We start from the raw sequence: 16888 nt of genomic DNA on the forward strand, positions 1-16888 counted from the left end.
AGAACCCCTACGCTTGGATGGTTACGATTCTTAACTCAAGAGACATGCCTTTTTGCCAAAAGCCACACTCCTTCGATGATTGGTCACATCCCTTCGCTCTACGGTTGCGACTCTTCGTCCAATGGTTGCAACTCTTTGCCGAAAGGATGTGACTTTACGCCTAAAGTCGCGTCTCTTCACCATGAGAGGTGTCTTTTCATTTGTGTCTCTTCGTCTCCTGTATAAGGAGCCTATTGTACTCAGTTTTAAAGCATTCATTCAATCAATCAAACACACATTCAGTCTCTTGAGTGTCATTTTGATCTTAAGTATGAAGTTTTAAGTCTTAATTATAGGATTAGCACCACTAATTCTCACATGTCTTCTCTGGGAATGTTTGAATCCCATATGCCATGAGCATGGCCATATCTTGTGCGAACTTCTCTGATGAGTGCATAGGTGTGTCCATAGCAAAACACAAGTCACCACCCCCTCTAGAGTGCGCAACCGCCGGATGATGGCTGGAATGAATGGATCTCTCAAGGATCGTACGCCCGTAAATGATCAAGCCGATGTTGAAGATACCGTGTACTACAGTAGTCACTGAAAGACCGCACGGACCACCACCGGATGGTGTCCTCGTAGGAGGTAACTTCATCCTCTGTGAAAAACACAAGCCATGTGGCTGCTGTCCACCCATAAACGCAACTACGAGGTTATGAAAACGTTTGTGTCCAGCGATTTTCATCGTGCTCGTACGCTCCCGGCAGGGTTCGGAGCGATGCAGAGGGTGTAGGGAGGGTTTATCTCTGTGTGCACAGCCGTTGGAGGGCTGAAAACAGAGAAAAAACAGCAGTGGTATATGGCTGAAATTTGTGGATTTGAAGAGGAATCGGACCGGCAATGCACCGGATGCAAGGCCGTGTGTCGTAGGCAAGATCATGTGGGCAAAGCTGAGCGCTGCCCCCTCTCCTGCAAAAACGCAGCACCTGTCCAAAAACGCAAATGAAGATAAAAAATGCAAATGGATCTGGAGGGGTTTTCCATACATTGCAGGCCATGCAAGCGTTAGTCAGTTATATGCGAGCGTTAGTCAAGGTTGGCACAGATATCACTACAACTCAGGTCTTGATTTGCATTGACATGCGACTCTACAATACCATATGGAGAGACATTAGTGTATGTGCAATTCAACCTTGTGCTATTCTTGTAAGAAATGCTTAGCTTGGTAGTTCTTAGCAAGGTGAGGAACATATGATTGATTTTGACCATAAGAATTTCAATGCGCATCTTGTTTCGACATGAAAATATCAGTTTTCTTTGAGTAGAAATTATTGCTGAATAGTTATTTTCAAACTCAAGTATCATTTTGGTGTTACATGCAGCGCTTCCATATATCCAAAACCCACAATTGGATTCACATTTCCAGCTTTACTTTTCAAGGGAGTGGCTGGATACGCTTCTTCTTTCATTTGGAAACTTTCTGAATGAAGTCTTTGACAGTATTCATATCCTTTTTTTTTGCGCTGCTTGACAAAAATGTTTAAGCTCTATGTGCATATCAGGTGCATGCTGGTGACAGTGGATGGAATGTTGGTCTGTGTACGTTATCAGAGACGCACAGACAAGCACATGTGCCCACACACACACACAGGCGCACGCGCGCGCGCGCGCACACACACACACACACACACACACACACACACACACACACACACACACACACACACTCTAACTAGAATTGATTATTGAGTCTATTGCAACTGTAATTTTTCACTGGTTTGGGAATTGCCCTAAAATCCTCAGCCTAGGGCTTTCACTTAACTCCAATGGGATTTCTCCAAAAAAATTATGGGATGAATCAAACAAGGGAAAATTACCAAAATACCCCTCTGATTTGTGGAAATTCCCAAATACCCCTCAAATTTCAAAAATTCCCAAAATACCCTTGTATCTATTTTGGCTAGATTGTTCAAGGTTTTTTAATCTTTATTCCTTTTTGACATTTGAGATCCGTTTTTGAGTGCTTGACGCCCATTAAAGACATTGATAAAGCAGCAGTAGATCCAAGGGATGGGCCCACAAGGTCATCATTTCACAAATCAAGCCAATTCTTTTCTGCATCAGCAACCCAATGAATGCAATAAAAAGTATCAAAGACCTATTCAATGTCTTTTGATTATAAAGAGTTTGAGGGAGTACGTTGTGGAGACTCATACATACAGACTACCTTAGAGAATGTAGCAATATCCCTAAGATATGTTGCCAAGTAGAAATTCTTGCTGAAATTCAAAAATGGGTGGGCAATAGGACCCTGACATGGGCTTACTAGAGTCATGCTACTGTGGGTTAGATGTAGGGAAACACCTACCTATAATTCATGGGAATCCCCACGGGAACCTCCCCTCTTTATATTTGATATCTCAAAGCCCGTAGTTTCCAAAAATAAGCATAATTACACCTCTGTTCTATAGTCTATCAGGTAGAAGCTTTGCCATTGGTCTGCCTTGCATTTGTCTCCTTGTGGGGAATTAGGTCCTTGTGATGGCCTGGTTTACATCATCTTGCATGACTCTTCACTTTGGAGTCATGGCACATCTGCGCTGCCTAGTGCACAACCTCTTATGGAGTGGTTCAGATGAGTCTACTGATATACAGCCGCGAGTTCATTGGGACAAAGTTATCTTGCATAGAGAGGAGGGATGCTTGGGGATTGATTATTCATCCAGAGATGCAAAGCAAGGCATTGCTTGCCAAGCTCATAGTACGAGGGTTGTTTCCTTGGGCTGAGCCTTGGAAGCAATTTTTATACCATGCTCCTCGTTTTGGATCTATGGACAGTGATGGAGTTTGGCGCTCGGCCATTCGTTTCATTTTTACTGATGCATCTCCCAACGGTCTCTTTGTACACAATTATAGCCACTTTTTATGCACAGAGAGAGAGAGAAAAGAAAGAAAGAAAGAAAGATTTTTAACGTCTATGTCAGGCCGAAATCGGCCTATGAGACAAATCAAATGTACATGGTGTGTATGTCATCCGTCTATCGGAAAGACAAATGAAACAAAACTGATACAAAACTGAACTGAATGTAGGTAGTGGAGTATCTGAGGAGGGATGGAGCTCTATCTCTAGGGGTATATGCATGTCTATATGCTCAAGGTAGTACAATCATGAGAATGCATCAAGCTATCTAGCTCCATCTTGTACTAATGGGGGGATGTAAGATGTGGTACATGGGCGGGGCTGGTGCCAAGGCTACCCGGATGAAAGCTGTCGGGTCGGCCCTCATCTGAGCTACTCGCTCCTCAGTGGCACGGCGCTCCCGGGCTCGGATCTCCTCGATCTGTCGGTGGTGGGAGCTCGCGCCCCTGTAGCCTGTGACTCGTGGCCGTCGTCTAGCTCGGCTCACCTCCGCCTGTGGGAGTGTCACTCCCCTCTGAGTGTCTGGTGAGGGAGGGGCGGCAATCCTCTGAAAGAAGTCTGTGAGCTGCGACTGTCTCCCCTCTGTCTGTGTAGTTGTGTGTGGCTGTAGTAGTGTGTCCCGATGGCTCTGTATCTCTAGTAAGAAACGTCCGAGCTGTCTCTGATCTCGAGAGTCCATGATCTCTCGGAGAGTGGGCTGTCCTCTGAATAAGGCCTCATACCTGCCTCTGATCTCAGTGTATGCTCTGCATCTACATACAAAGTGCTCCTCACTCTCCACCTCCTCTGTGCAGGCTCTGCAGACTCGCTCCTCCCTGGGAACACCAGTATGTCTCCCAATCTCAATCTCTAACCTGTGTGAAGCCACTCTCAGCTGACCAATCGCCACCCGTGAGCTATGTGGCATATATGTGTCCATATAGCGTGGTCTCTGTATGAACCCCCCAGACAATATGGTGAGAAACTGGTCTCTGTAATCTGACATCCTCGTCCCCAAGCCAGGTGACTCCGAGACTCTCCTAGTGTATAGCTGCCACAGATCCTGTCTCAATACCAAGTTCCTCTCACTGCGAGAGAGGTGAACATATGGTGAGTGGGGGTCGTACTGGAATGGTGGTAGGCTCTCCATGTCAAGACCGTGTCCCTCAAACCATGCTCTGACCTGTGAGTACCATGCTCTCTCATGCTCACTCTCTGATAGCTGTATAGCTGCCTCAAATGCTCTACGAGTAAGTCTGTCAGGAGGTAGCTCTCTCATCCTCTGGATGAAGCAGACTGTCTGGAATAGTGCCTCTACAACCATAGGTAGTGTGGCGAGCTCGGCTCTAATAATGTCATGTGGCACTGTCTTCTTGCTGCGGAGCAAGCGTGAGATCATACATACCTGTGGCCTCTCAAGCTGTGTCCGCTGGTCAGCTGTCAATCCTGGTGCCCATACTGCCGCCGAGTACATCAGGGCCGGGGTGACTAAGGTGTCGAAAAGCCACCCCTTCGTGCGGGGCTCCTGAAAGCGTGCCTGGTGGCATCTCCGCTCTAGCATGGTCAGAGCTGCATATCCTCGGGTGAGCCTGTCAGCAGCAGCCTGCCTCATAGTGAAGGGTCCTGGTAGGCTGGTGAATGTGATGCCAAGGTAGACATAGGAGGTGACTACGTCAACCTGTCCTCCTGCTGCTGTGAAGGTGGCAGCGCTCCTCACTGCACTGGATGTGTGAAAGATCATGACCTTGGTTTTGCCAAGGTTCACAGTCAACCCCCTGTGTGTGCTGAATTCGTCCAAGGCCTCAAGATGGCGTTGCAAGCCCTCGGGTGACTCTGAAATCAACACAATATCATCAGCATATAACATGATGTGGACCGGAGTACCTGCCAAGTCGCTCCCCTCTCCCCCTGCTCGCAGTATGTAGTCGGAGATCTCGTCGATGTAGAGCCCAAAGAGTGTCGGGGAGAGTGGGCATCCTTGCTTAACACCAATGGTGCTAGCAATGGTCTCTGAAAAACCGCCTGGGCAACGAACTCGACCCGTCACCCTCTCGTAGAGAGTATATATGGCCCAAATCATCTCTGTTGGTACCCCAATGCTGTGAAGGCGCTGGAAGAGTCTCTCGCGTGGGACTGTGTCAAAGGCCTTGCGGAAATCCACAAAGCAGCAGTAAAGCAGCACAGAGAGAGAGAGAGAGAGAGAGAGAGAGAGAGAGAGAGAGAGAGAGAGAGAGAGAGAGAGAGAGAGAGAGAGAGAGAGAGAGAGAGAGAGAGAGAGAGAGAGAGAGAGAGAGAGAAATGAAATGAAATGAAATGTTATATTAACGTCTTCAAAAGGCCAAAATGACCTATGAGACCAATCAGTTACAAAATAGTGAATCTAATACCATGTCTGGGTACAAAAGAACTAGAAGTGGAACAAAATACTACTACTACTACTACAATCTAAAACTACGTGGGTGTAGCAGCTGATACAATAGGTACCCGGTAAACTGGATGTAACAGTGTGTGAAACAAAGATGGAAGAAATGGTGAGGATCCATCCTCATCTGCACTCTGGATGTCGAGAGAGTATGGCTCGAATCTTCTGTTGTAGTCTCCGTCGATGCTGTGTAGCTCCTCTCCTCAGTCGCGGTCGTCTGTATCTCTGTAGCTCCAATGCTCGGTCGATGAGAGTGCCAGTAGTGGTCGAATGAGTGTGGGACGAGCTCTGCAGTGGTGGCTGCTCCTCTGGCTGTCCCATATCTAGTGAAAAGAAATCTGTAATGTGTCTCTGGGACTGCCTCTCTCTAGCTCTCCCCAGTAAGGTGTCTCTATACCTGTGTAACTCAAGTAGATATAGTCCAAGACATCTCTGATCCTCATAACTCATGACCCTAGATAGAGGACCAAAACCCTCTCTGAATAAGCAGTGGAAACGCCCCCGTATCTCATAGAACACTGTGCAATGACATATGTAGTGCAACTCTGTCTCTGGCTCTCTCTGGCATAATCGGCATATCCTGCTGTCTGCTGGTATCCCTCTGAATCTACCGGTCTTAATCTCGAGCTGATGTGAGGATGTGCGTATCTGACCAATGGCACAACGCAAACCATGAGACATATGTGTGTCCATGTAGCTGGGTCGAATCACAAACCCATCTCCTGTGAGGTGGAGAAGATGCTCTCTATAGAAAGCCATCTTCGTGCTCAACTCCTGAGGCGGCTCTATCCATGTCCTCCTGGTGTCGAGCTGGATCAGGTCCTGACGAATTATTGTCCACGGAGGTCAGATATGACCTATGGGACCGAAAGCAAAACATTACAATTGCTTCGTTGAGTTGAGAGTGTGGGATACATATCAATTAAGGATTGAGGGTCCATTGAGGAATAAAAGAGAGGAAAAGAAAAGGAAAGAGCCTAGGGGGACATTAGGTTGGGGGGGGTCTCGTTTGGGAGATACAGATTCTTGAATGATGGCTTTATTGCCTCGATAGACCGCCCATTTGCCTTCTTTATGAGCATAGTGCATCTTCTTGAGCTCGCTTGCTTTAGCCTTGAGTTGATTTATGGTCAATTCTTTGGCTATCCAAAGCTTTCTTCCCTTGAGGAGGCGGGATTGGCGTACTAGCTTCGTCTGCTGCTCTTTGTCCTTAAATGTGAGGATACAATGCTTGGGTGGAACACATCTATGTGTGTCATTTATCCAGGAGATGGTTTCGGGCTCGATGTGGATGGGTTGAAGAATGTCGTTGAGCTTGGTGATTGCGTCCTTGAGTGTGTCCTCGTCGGTGCACCATGGTGTGTGGAACCCCCCGCTTCTGACTTTGAGACCTAGTGATGCTTGTATTCGGCATTCTTGTAAGGCCGCATGTAACTTGGTGTCGATCTTCTTATGTATTGCCTCGAGGACTTCCTTTTGGACCACCTTGACTGTCTCCATGAGGGTGGCTTCGAATGCATTTGTTTTTGCAAGTAGAGCTTGGATCTCTACTGCGTGCGTGTCCTTGAGCTTACGCATGCGTTGCTTGAGTGTTTCGTTCTCCCTGATGAGCTCTTGAAATCAAGCCTCCAAAGCTATGATCCTTGCATGTTGGCGGGCAAGGGGGTCCTTCCTTGGTGCAGCCGCCATCGCAAGGAAGCTCTTGCGTGCGGGGGTTGGGGTACCAAGGGAAGACATTATCTCTGTCTAATAGTCTACTCACAACTCGGATCTTGCCTTGGTTCACCACCAATTTGCAGGTTTAATGTCGAATAGGGGTTGTATTCAAGCAGCAGGTCGCTGTACACAACTCCTATGTGAGCTTGCCTTGGTTCACCACCAACTTAATGGCGAGCAGTGGCCGTATTCGAGCAGTAGATCGCTGGCGTGAAAGGCGAATACAGCAGGTCGTTGGTGGGTTGTAATGGTGAGTAGGGCTAGCAAGTCGTACGAAAGAGCTTGAGCGGGAGGGGAGGCGGACCTTTAGACTAATGCCTCCCCCACAGGACCGCCCTTATGTGTGGGGGGAGACAGAAGGGGAGAGACGCTGCTAGGTTGGGGAGAGAAATGAAATGTTATATTAACATCTTTAAAAGGCCAAAATGACCTTTGAGACCAATCTCTTACAAAATGATGAATGTAATACCATGTCTGAGAGAGAGAGAGACGAAATGAGATGTTATTCAAAAGGCCAAAGGACCAAAAGGTTACATCCATCTGTGGGCAACAATAAGATAAAAATAAATGAGGATACCTAGAGTGGGTAGGTATCTAAGCCTAAGCTACATCATCATCATCATCAACATCCACGTCACATAATACATCAGCTTAAAACGTATGGGGAGGGATACAATCACATGAGGGCTAATGAGGTGCATAATGGAGAAAGTAGACAATGGTGATCATCCCATGAACTCTCTCATAGATCTCTGCAGTATGGCCTCAATGTCCTCCATGATGAGCTCTCGGGGTGGCAGGGGTGTGGGGGGGGGGGCATGTGAAAGAGAGAGAGAATGTGCGCCCAATTGTTAAAGAGGATATGACTCAGTTTATTGGCTCCTTTCACTATGCAAGAGATGCACGATGCAGTGGTGGTATTGATGGCGCCTCTTGTCCTTAACTGGATGGGTTGACACCAAGGTTCTTGCAGTTTTGGGATGTGTTCAGTCCAGCTATGCTCTTTGGTTTGCAACATATTCTTGCTACAAGAGACATGCCTCCCACTATGGCATCGGTGGCATTTCTCTTATAGTGAAAGCTAGAGATGCATCTTTCCTCTGAAATGGAGGCTGATCACTCTCATGTCTACCGTGTATAAGATTTTGGCTCGCATGATTAGTATGCGTTTGAGACCGTTCTTATCTCACCTCATCCATGCTTCACAAGCATGTATGTACATGATCAATGTATTTTGGACAACATTTTCACTTTTTATGAGGCAGTTGAGTGGGTGTGGCAATCGGGACAACTAGTGGTTATCATGCTTCTCGAATTTGAGAAGGCATATGATAGAGTGGTTTGGTTTTTTTTGGAGGGAACTATGCATAGGAAGGGTTTTCCCCTCCAGTGGATTTCGGGAGCTGTTGCATTATATCGTACTAGTTCTGTCACGATTAGAGGACACATTGTGCAAAGGTTTCATGTGTTTCGTTCTATTTGGCAGGGATGCCCCTTGGCACATCACTTATTTTTGTTTTTTGCTGAGGCCATGTCACACTTTCTGCGAGGCAAGACTTCACAGTTGCGCGGTCTTGCTATGCCTTTGAATGACTCACCAAATTAGTTGGATCAGGAGTATGCAAATGTCACTTTGCTCTTTGCACAGTATGATACACACTTTGGAAAATTTACGGGACGCTCTTGCTACCTTTTGCTTGGCCAATGGTGCTCTTATCAACTGAAACAAGTCTTTTGGTTTTCTTGTAGGAGTTGATGAGGACTATAAGTAGGGTGTACATGACAATTTCACATGGTTTCTAAGAGGACAAACTTGCAAATACTTGGGTTTTCATGTTGACATTGATGTGTCTTATGGATAATTCTTGACCTTGACCAAATATCTACAGACTAGCTTACCCTTGAATTTCCTTTCCTTGTGTGCTAGGTCCTGTTCACGTATAAGAATCTCCTCGGTTTTTTCTACCTCTAGTTGCTCCTCTAGCTCCCTGTTCTTTGGCACTTCACCCTTGAAAGGTCTCAGTAGCCTCATATGAAATGCATTGTGAATCTTCCAAATATCTGGCAATTCATTTACTCTTCTGATATCTATGTGGAAGGGCCTATAATATCGCATACTTAGCTTTGGAAACAGCCTTTCTTTTGAAGGCGTGCCTTCTCACATCTAAGAAGCACCCAATCGCCTTCTTGCAACCACGTCACGTTGATGCTTGTCCGCTGCCTTCTTATGCCGTTCTTGAGACTTCTGCAAGACATCCTTAACCTTGGCACAAGTAATCCCTAGATCATGTACAAAGTCACCTGTCTGAAATATCTTGTCCTTGGTGCACAAAATGTGTGGAACCTTTTTGCCACCCTCCACAATCTCAAATGGTGCCTTCCGTGTCGAAGTGTGAACAATGTTATTTTAAGCAAATTTCACCAATGGCAAATACTTCTCCCACCAAGATGCATTTTCAGAGATATAGCACTTCAACAAGTCTAATACCATGGAGTTGGTAATCTCTGATTGTCCATCTGTTTGCAGATGAAACGACAAAGAGAACTTGAGCATAGTATAGTACTCATGTTCTCACACGCTCTTCTCCAAAAATATACTAGTAAATCTGGGGTCTCTATTTGAAACAATAGACTTAGGCATCCCATGCAACGGAAAAATATGCAAGACAAACAACTATGTCAAATGATTGGCCTTCATTTCTTCTTCATCGGTACGAAGTGAGCTTGCTTGTTGAATCAATCCACAATAGTCTAAATGCCATCATGCTCACTCTAAGTCTTGGGAAGATCTTGGATGAAGTCCATCACTATCCTCTCCCATGGTCGCTAATGTGAGGATTCTAGGTACTAATCCTTTTTTAAGTACTTAAACTCATGATTAAAACTTAAGAAACTGAATTGAACTCAAAGAAAGACTCAGAAGACTCTGTGTTTGATTGATTGAAAGTGTGATACAAGGGTTCCTTATATAGAAGACGAAGAGACACAAATGAAAAGACACATCTCTTGGTGAAGAGACATGACTTTAGATGTAAAGACACATCCTTTCGGCGAAGAGTTGCAACCATTGGGCGAAGAGTTGCACCTGTAGAGTGAACGTGTAAGGTGCATCGGAATGATTGTTTGCGCTTTGCTCAAGATGAGTGCTCCGAACTGTGCTCAAGGTTCCCTTTAGTTCTTATGGAAGGGAGAGCCTTCCATTCTTAATGGAATGTGCTATGATCACAACAAAGTGAATGGACACTGTCCGTGCAAGTGTATGAGGCTGAGAGATAGAGAGAGAAGAGAGATACGACACCAGAGACGACGTAAAACCCTCCTCCGAAGGCCCCACTCTCGTCGGCGAGAGTGGTCTACTTTTTGATTGCACAAAGTGGTACAATGACTATGCAATGGACTGATGCAATGGACTGATGCAATCTAGGACTATACCGATGACGACGACGGTGATGACGACGACAACTTTAGGGCTGAAATCTTTGGTCTTCTATCTGCTGAATTTCGGGACTGTTTTCGGTGGCTGAAAATGACTGTTTTGGCTGCGTTTTCGAGGGCTGAAAATGGGGGTCTTCTGCAATGCTTCTAGGGCTGAATCTGCTACCGATCTGAAGGCTGAAAACGCTGCGGCATTTGCTTCAAACAGGCTGAAAATGGAAACGTTGAACTGCTCTGCTACAGATTGGCTACAAACCAAAAATGCTGGTTGTCTTCTATTGCCAAGGGCTGAATACCAAAAACGCTGCTGTTCTTCTCTAGCGTTAGTAGAAAACGCTGGCTATCAGGGGGAGATGGCGACCATGGGAAAAACGCGAGGGATCTGGTGCTGACGATGGTGTGCAAAAACGCTACACAAGCTGGTGGTGATGGCGATGATGCAACTGAGAAAACGCTAGGGCTGATGAGTCTATGGCGAGGATGGAGGAACCAAACGCCAAGGGGTTACTGTTGGGGGGTTATTGTTGGGGGTTCTGCTGAGCATGTGCCTGTTGAGCATGTGCTCCTGCTGCCTCTTCTGCCAGAAAGTGCTAACTTGGGTTTGCTTATATATTAACTTAGCAAATTGCCCTACCTACTTTTGTTGGAAAGTCACTTAAAAATAATAAGTGAAAATACCAAAAATAGGGAAAATAGGCTAAATGCGCTGGAAAATTTCCTTGACTGAATCTGATGGATTCTTAAGGGAATACTGATGATCATGCTGTGTGCAACCAGAGGATATGCATATACACTAAGTGACTGGGCATACACGGTCTACGAATAGACTCACAAAAGTGCCAGATCACTTCTAATCTAGACTGACTGGACTGACTGAACCTTGATCGTTCTGTAGCTTGTCCACGGACACATAGGGTTGGATGTGTCACGTGACAGAACAGGTGTGACCAGTTGTCGAAAGAGTGTGGCTTTTGGCGAAGAGGCACATCTCTTGGGCGAAGGGGTGTGACCATCCAAGCGTAGGGGTTTTGCTTGGCATGGCACTTCGCATATCTGCATCAATGAGTAAGTATTGTAATGTAGTTAAGTCACAAACGTGACATTCCCTCCCTCTTAAAATAAAACCCATGTGTCAAATGAAAGTTTGCCGTTTGTCGAAGAATTCTTGGAGGAGGTGAGGATATTGTTGCATTTCTTCATCAGTTTGCCAAGTAGAATCTGACTCATCTAAGTCCATCCACTTAACAAGAAATTCAGTTCTGATCTTTTGTCTAGTTTCTTTTTGACGAACGTTGAGAATCTTTTTTGGAACAAGAATAATGTGTTCATCTTCAATTTCTGGCACATAGGAAGATAAGTCTGCAACAATAGGTGAATCTCCTTGAATATATTGTTTGAGCCAGGAAATGTGAAAAGTTGGATGAATTTTTCTCCATGAAGGCAGAAGTTCCAACATGTAGCTGAGAACCGAATTCTTCTTGATGATCTTGAAAGGTCCATAGAAGCGAGGTCGCAATTTTGGGAAGACTGACTTCACTGTTTTGTAGCGATGAGATGCTACATACAATAAAACCAAGTCACCTTCTTTAAATTCTGCATATCGACAATGCTTATTTGCCTGCTATTGAATGTAGCGATGAGATGCTACATATAATAAAACCAAGTCACCTTCTTTAAATTTTGCATATCGACGATGCTTATGTGCCTGCTTTTGATAACTTTGTTGAACATGTAGCAATTTATCTCGAATCTATAGAAGGACATCTTGCGTTTCTTGAACCAATTGATCTGCTAATGCTACTTTGTGTTGAAGAACAAAGTTCGTAGGCACAAGAGGAGTATGTCTATATGCTGCTTAAAATGGTGTCATTCAAGTTATCGAATGAGGAGAGTTATTATAAGCAAACTCCTCAAGTGGCAAATAATCCTCCCAAGATGGTAATCAAGTCTGAATGTAATGTCGAAGCATCTCTTCTAAAATTTGGTTCACTTTTTCTGTTTGACAATCTGTTTGAGGATGGTAGGCTGAATTGAACAATAGATTGGTGCCAAGAGACTTGAATAGAGAGGTCCAGAAATGTCCTGTAAACTTCGGATCTCTATCGGATATGATGGATTTTGGTAATCCATGCAATTTGAAAATATGTTGTAGGAACAGTGTTGCAACATTCAGAGTAGAAATTGTTTTCTTGCAAGGGAGAAAATGCACCATTTTGGAAAATCGATCAACTACCACAAGAATTTGAGCATTGCCTTTAGGTGATCGAGGCAAAGTGGTAATAAAATCCATGCTGATACTTTCCCATATTTCGTTAGGTACGGGTAAAGGTTGAAGTAAACCTTGAGATAACTGTCGAGAAGCTTTCATGATTTGACATGAGTGACAAGCTTTCACAAACTTGATAACATCTACTTGTATCTGCGGCCAAAAATATGTTGTTGACAAAAGCCGATATGTTTTGTTAACTCGAGGATGTGCAGCAAAAGATACTTCATGATGTTCCTGTATCAAAATCTTCCTCAAAGATCCTTTATGTGGAACACAAATACGATCCTTATAGTAGAGTAACTCATCCACAATTGTATATGCTGCAAACATATTCATCTCTGAAGGAGTGGGACTTAAAGATTTGAGGGCTCGAAAGACATCTCCAAAGTCTTTATCTGTCAAATATTCATCTGAAACATGCAGGAATTTCCATGTGCACATTTGTTATGGCAAAATTGGTTGCTTGAGGCATGCGGCTCAAAGCATCTGCTACCACATTTTGTAGACCAGGCATATACTGAATCAGGATGTGAAAATTTGCCAAAAATTCAACCCATCTTCCTTGACGAGGATACATCACTGGGTGAGTAAAAATATACGTCAAAGACCGATGATCTGTTTTAACCACTGAATTGCGCCAAGAAGGTAATGTTTCCAAGTGCGGTAAGCATGTACGATAGCCAAAAATTCCTTATCATATACTGGTTACCGCATCTGAATTGCTGAAAATTTTCGACTGTCAAAAGCAATGACACGATCATTTTGCATGAGAACACCACCTGATACTTGATCAGAAGCATCACGTCAAATGGTTGAGTAGGATCTACAGGTGTTGTCGTCAAAGCATGCTTGAGTTCATTAAAAGACTTTTCTGCTTCAGGAGTCCAATGTAGCTTATCCTTCTTTGTCAATTCCGTTAGAGGAGAAGCAATATCTGAGAACTTATGGACTTTGGTGTGATAAAAATTAGCAAGACCCAAGAAAGATCGCGCATCTGTAATAGTGAGAGGTAAAGGCCAGTCAATAATGACCTTAATCTTCTTTGGATCCACAACAATCCCTGTAGCAGAAATCACATGTCCAAGGTATTCCACGTGATCCTTGAAAAACTCGCTTTTCTTTTTGTTGATGTACAACACATTTGTACGTAATGTCTCAAAGACAATCTGCAAGTGTTCTTTGTGATCTGCCATGGTTTTATTGAAGACAAGGATGTCGTCGAGGTACACGATCACAAATTTATCCAAATAAGGGCCAAAAATTTCATTCATCAAGGTCATGAAGGTTGCTGGGGCATTGGTTAACCCAAAAGGAATGACCAGAAATTCATTATGTCCATACTTTGTTTGAAAAGCTGTTTTGTATTCATCCCCAATTCTAATGCGAATCTGGTGATAACCTGACTTCAGATCGATCTTGGAATAGACCCTTGAACCCAATAGTTGATCAAAGAGTTCATCGATGCGAGGTAAAGGAAATTTGTTTTTTATGGTCAGCTTATTGAGAGCACGATAATCAATGCAAAGACGCATGGAGCCATCCTTCTTTTTTACCAATAAGACTGGAGTGCCAAAAGGACTTTTGCTGGGACTGAGATGACCTTTATCCAATAAATCTTCCAATTGTCACTGAATTTCTTGAGATTCTGAATATGAAACGCGATAAGGAGCTCGAACTGGAGGAGGTTGTCCGGGAATCAAATCGATTGTATGATCCACAGGACGACGAGGAGGTAATGTAGTTGGGAGCTCATCAGGAAATAAGTCCATGAATGGTTTAAAGAAGGGCTGTTGCAAGTAAGCAGTGGGTGATGTTGAGGATTTTGATGTTTCTTCCGTTTCTGCTTCTTTTTCTCGCAACATAGCCAAGGCTGTTGCACAATTACGCTTGTGAACCAAACGCTTAACTTGTAAAGTTGAGACCAAGGTGATAGGCTTTGCATTAAAAAGACCACGAAGTTCCACTTCTCGATGATCATGATAAAGCCGAATGGAATGATCTCTGAAATTGATGACAGAATCATACTGATACAGCCAAGATTGACCAAGAATCATGTCGTAGTGCGATAAGGGCATTACTGCAAAGCTTAATTGATCTTGAATGAAGCTACAGGCGGAAAGTATCCCAAAATCTCCTTCATGGTGAGAGTTTGCATAGGGCGTCTCCCATGTCTTGCCAAGATAGATCTGAACCTTTGCTGCAACCTCCTCCGTCGATGGGAGCATCCCCTCACCCTGGGTCTGCTCGATTACTTAGTATACCTCTGCTATTAATATGTCATGTATCCCTCCTCTGTGGCTTGACTCGTCTTCCCCCCCCCCCCCCCCCCCCCCCCCCCCCCCCCAACCCCCCCCAAGAATAAGATCCTTCCATTAGTTAATAAAATTGCCCACATGGCTACAAACCACCTCTACAAGAGAGGGCTACATCAAAAAAATGGGGACTCTCCCAATGAGAGAACAAAATACGTACAATGAGAGATAGGTCACGAGATGGGAGGAGGAGAAAGCCACAAAGGTGACCGGTAATGCCATCTAGGCACACCCTGAACCATGGTGAAGAAAGGGCCTTGGCGCCAAAGTCACAAGAAAGCCTCTCGGCGCTCCCACATGCGGTCGTATCTGCCCTGAAGTCTCTCAAATTGACCCCTGAGTGTATGAATCAGCTCCAGCCAAAAGTCACGAATAGTCTTTGCCGGTGGGACAGGGCGAGCCTTGAAGATGGGAAAGCAGCGGGCCGGCCAGGAGAACCAGAGTCTTAGGCCGCAGATGAGCTCCCAACACCACTCTCTGTCATAGCACCACTCTTGGGGGATGAGCTCTGTGCCAAGATGAAGTGTAGGTCGCCCCCCCTGAATTACAATCATCCATCAACCGAAGAACCCAAACCCAAACCTACTGTGCCATGGGGCAATCCCACAAACAGTGACGCTGGCTCTTCAAAGGATGCCCACAGCCTGCAGTGGCTGCCGAGAAGCCGCTAGCTACCAATCAATTCCTAATTGCTGTAGTCCTATGTGCAACCAGCCGCTGAAACTTGATAGCTCTCCTTGGCTGCCTGCTGTACCACAACTGCTCCCAGAAGCCTGACAAGAACTCGGCTGTGAGACCCTCATCCTGCTAGTGAAGTGCTGCAGTTAGGTGAACCTCGCTACGTGTGGCCAGTATGTGTCATCCCAAACGAATTGTGTACTGGAAAAAAGGAATCCCTGGGTGTGGGTGATCGGTTGAAGAGAAAGGACCCCGCCAGAATGACTCACTTGGGTCCCACTGCACTCGTGCCGGAGGACGACTCTCCCAAGCCCACAGCTGCCAATGTCCTGATTCCAAATCTGTTGGGTTAAGATCTATGACACAAGTCCTCCCACAGGCTACTATTCGGTGCATCACGTCTTCCTTGATCTTCTCGAGTTCCTGCATCAGCCAGCTGGAGAGGCTGATCAGGAATTTTTTATGTCAGCATGACACTCAGTCAGCCTGGGCCAAAGTGTCCTAGCAAGTCATCACTTTACCATGTTCTCAGGGGGGGCTGGATCATCGATCCAGCACGGTAGAGCAGAGCCCTCCTTGGGAAGCTTGTGGTCAGAGGACTTCCCGGCAAGGAGCCTTGGAAGGAGTTGCTACTTTACCAGATTCTAGCCCAAGTCCCTCATGCGGGCGGCCCTTGGAGCTCGTCCATCAAGTGGATTTTTACAAAGATGCACAGGGTTGGTTTGAGCAAGAGCCTGCTTAGGTCCTAGGAGCAGTTGAGGAGTGGCCTGGAGCAGCATCAGCCCACTTGCATGGAGGAGTGCTTGAGGCAGCCTCTTGTTTGGAACCCCATGGTTAGCACACACAGAGGCCACTTGGTTGGTAGCAGGCCTCACGTTCTTGGGGTCACATGGCAGAGGGGCAGTCCGCACTCTTGGCGACTGGCTTCAATTTCAGGCTTTTCTGAGGAGGTTCAGAGCATACAATTACGAGGCATGGGGGGGGGGGGGGGGGGGGGTGCATTGACCACTACAACTCTGCCAGCCGAAGAGAGCCGTGCCAAACTCCAATGGAGTAGCTTTCTCCTAATGGAAAGGAGGAGGAGAGAGTCTGCTGCTCTGGAGACAAATCCAAGCCGACCTGACAGCCCAGATAGTGTACAAAAGTCCCTGGGGGGATCCACCTGAAGCCCTCAC

General features: G+C 45.6%; 1 protein-coding gene across 5 annotated transcripts in view; it reads left to right on the top strand.

Annotated features, from left to right (window-relative positions):
- Positions 1-16888, top strand: part of LOC147454909 (uncharacterized) — a 116761-nt gene that overhangs the window by 43875 nt on the left and 55998 nt on the right. For 4 of the 5 annotated variants that reach the window (XM_086516728.1, XM_086516724.1, XM_086516725.1 and 1 more), the window contains exon 2: positions 1365-1486. The exons of the other annotated variant lie outside the window; for it this stretch is intronic. In XM_086516728.1, coding sequence (XP_086372854.1) covers positions 1365-1486 — 122 coding nt within the window. The remainder of the gene's footprint in view (positions 1-1364; positions 1487-16888) is intronic. 5 annotated transcript variants of the gene reach the window in all.

Source organism: Adiantum capillus-veneris, chromosome 7 (genome assembly GCF_014529385.1).
Source record: "Adiantum capillus-veneris isolate H3 chromosome 7, ASM1452938v2, whole genome shotgun sequence".
Lineage (NCBI taxonomy): Eukaryota > Viridiplantae > Streptophyta > Polypodiopsida > Polypodiales > Pteridaceae > Adiantum > Adiantum capillus-veneris.